The following is a 2,270-nucleotide window of genomic DNA, read 5'->3' as shown; positions in this document are numbered from 1 at the left end:
GTGGATGTTATGGATGGTGTGGGTGGATGGTGTGGGTGGATGTTATGAATGGTGTGGGTGGATGGATGTTGCAGGTGGATGGTGTGGATGGTGTGGGTGGATGGATGGTGCAGGTGGATGGTGTGGGTGGATGGTGTGGATGGTGTGGGTGGATGTTATGGATGGTGTGGTTACTCCGTCACTGGCTGGAACATCATGAGCGAAGTGTTTACCTGGGTTCTGCAGTCGGCCCTGGCAACCCGGCAGCTCTGCTCCCTCTGGAGACACATTCTCCAAAATGGCCGTGCCGTCTCTCTGTAAACAAGTTACAAGAGAAGAAAAAGCAAATGGTGGAATCAAATTCAAACATACAGGTGATACCCGGGTAGATCCGCGAATTTTCGGCCCATTTCTAACGCAATGCTGTGACACAGGTGTGCACTACTCAAAGATATTCAGTTTACTGTCACAGAGGAGAGAAGAAACTAGAAGATATTCACATTTAACAAGCTGCAATCAGAGAATCGTGTACCTGTTTTTTCATAAAAATAACTCAAACTGATTCATCGGTTAACAAAATATTTGCCTATTAATCTACATTACACTTATTAGTTCACAACTAATCAATTATTCTTGCAGCTGTTCTGAATATCTTTCAGTTTGTGGACAAAACAAGACGCGTGAGCACGTCATGTTGAGCTGCGTCTGAGACGGTGCACTATATAATGTCATCGCCATTTAGTAACGGTGTTCGAATTCTCCGTGGTTATCTTGAATTCACTATTTAGTCCACTATAAAATACCCACAATGCACTGCTAATGTGAGTGGACATACAGTAGAGTCACTGCCCAATGTGAGGCGAATGCAGATTTGAGTTGTGCATGTAGTAAGTAGCCTACAAGATGCTAACGAGAGACTTCTGTAATGTCAACACAGTAAAAATTGACCCACTTAACCAAGTTGGTTCACTGCTAGCTTAGCTACAAGTTAGCATCAAACACAACAAAGGCTGTCACTGGAAAGGTGTTTTGAGCTATCGTTAGCAATCAAAACATAATAGATAGCTGCAACGTTTCTGAAATGATTCCCATCTTCCGTTTTTGTTTGTAATAAGAAAAGTTTGTTATTTCATGGATTTCACAAATTTCCAGTATGACAGTTAGGCCGTAAACCGTTTAAATCTGAGCATGCGCAACTAACATCTGCACTCTGCTCACATTGGGCAGTGACACATACGATGTAGCCTACACAATGCAACGCGGTCGAAGCACTTGCAAAAATAGAAACACCTTGTTTTAGGCACAAAACATGTGTCCTGATCCGTGTCCATACCTGGACGTGTTGTAGAATCTGCTGCACGCACCAGCTGGCCAGCTCTCTGTACTTGTGAACCACCTCCTGACCCCGTCCGTCAGTCAGCTGCTGCACCAGACACAGCAGCATCATGGGAACGGCCATGCTGTTGGTGGGAACGTCTCCAGGAAGCTGGGGCCTGCCCAGGCCTGACGAGTCCTCCTTCACCCAGTAGATCAGCTGCTCCATCATCTGCTCGGCCTCCAGCTAGGAACGCAACAGTGCAGTTGAATGAAACTGTGTGAGCTGTGGATGTCTCTCTCCTTTCAAGTCTGAGCTGTCCAATGCAAATAAATGTCATAAATAACCCCCAAAAAATAAGCTTTAAATAATGCTCTCGTACCTGCATGTCCTTGTCACCAAGAACCCGGCTCAGTTCATCCACGGCCATGATGTAGAAACACTCGCTGAATATGGTCCTCTGGACTTTGACTGGTTTGCCATCTCGTGTTAGGCAGAAGGCACATTTCCACTCGCCGCTGGAGACTCGGGCGAACTTCCTCAGGAACGCTCCTCCTACGATGCAAAATGGAACAATATAACATTACAGAGCCCGGCCGATAGAGGCTTAAGGCCGGTACCAATATTAGGATATTTATCCAATATGCCGATATGTCGGCCAATATACAGTATATCTAAATCCAGAAACAATTACAAAACAGATTTTCCCCAACATTAGTCATTTGTAGTTATTTATGAGTTCTCACTAAAATAATACGATGATTATTAGTTTTGTCAAAACAGAATAAAAATATATTAAAGTTCTGATAAATGAAATGTATAAAAATACAAACTTAAGATATGAAACTTAAAGTCCTTTGGACAAAAACACATTAACAAAAAAAAAATCAGGATTGCAGACAGGGACGTTGTAGAGCGTCCTCTGGTGGACAGACTATGCAACGCCATCACTAACAGGGACGTTGTAGAGCGTCCT

The 2,270-nt window shown here is 43.8% G+C and overlaps 1 protein-coding gene across 1 annotated transcript in view; it reads right to left on the bottom strand.

The window, feature by feature from the left end:
- The window catches only part of renbp (renin binding protein), a 10,192-nt gene that overhangs the window by 2,912 nt on the left and 5,010 nt on the right, over positions 1 to 2,270 (bottom strand). The window contains exons 4-6 of the mRNA XM_034877833.1: positions 1,677 to 1,849; positions 1,313 to 1,540; positions 213 to 294 (exon numbers count right to left, since the gene is read on the bottom strand). Coding sequence (XP_034733724.1) covers positions 213 to 294; positions 1,313 to 1,540; positions 1,677 to 1,849 — 483 coding nt within the window. The remainder of the gene's footprint in view (positions 1 to 212; positions 295 to 1,312; positions 1,541 to 1,676; positions 1,850 to 2,270) is intronic.

This window comes from Etheostoma cragini, chromosome 7, assembly GCF_013103735.1.
Source record: "Etheostoma cragini isolate CJK2018 chromosome 7, CSU_Ecrag_1.0, whole genome shotgun sequence".
NCBI lineage: Eukaryota > Metazoa > Chordata > Actinopteri > Perciformes > Percidae > Etheostoma > Etheostoma cragini.
This window is presented reverse-complemented; position numbering and strand designations above follow the sequence as displayed.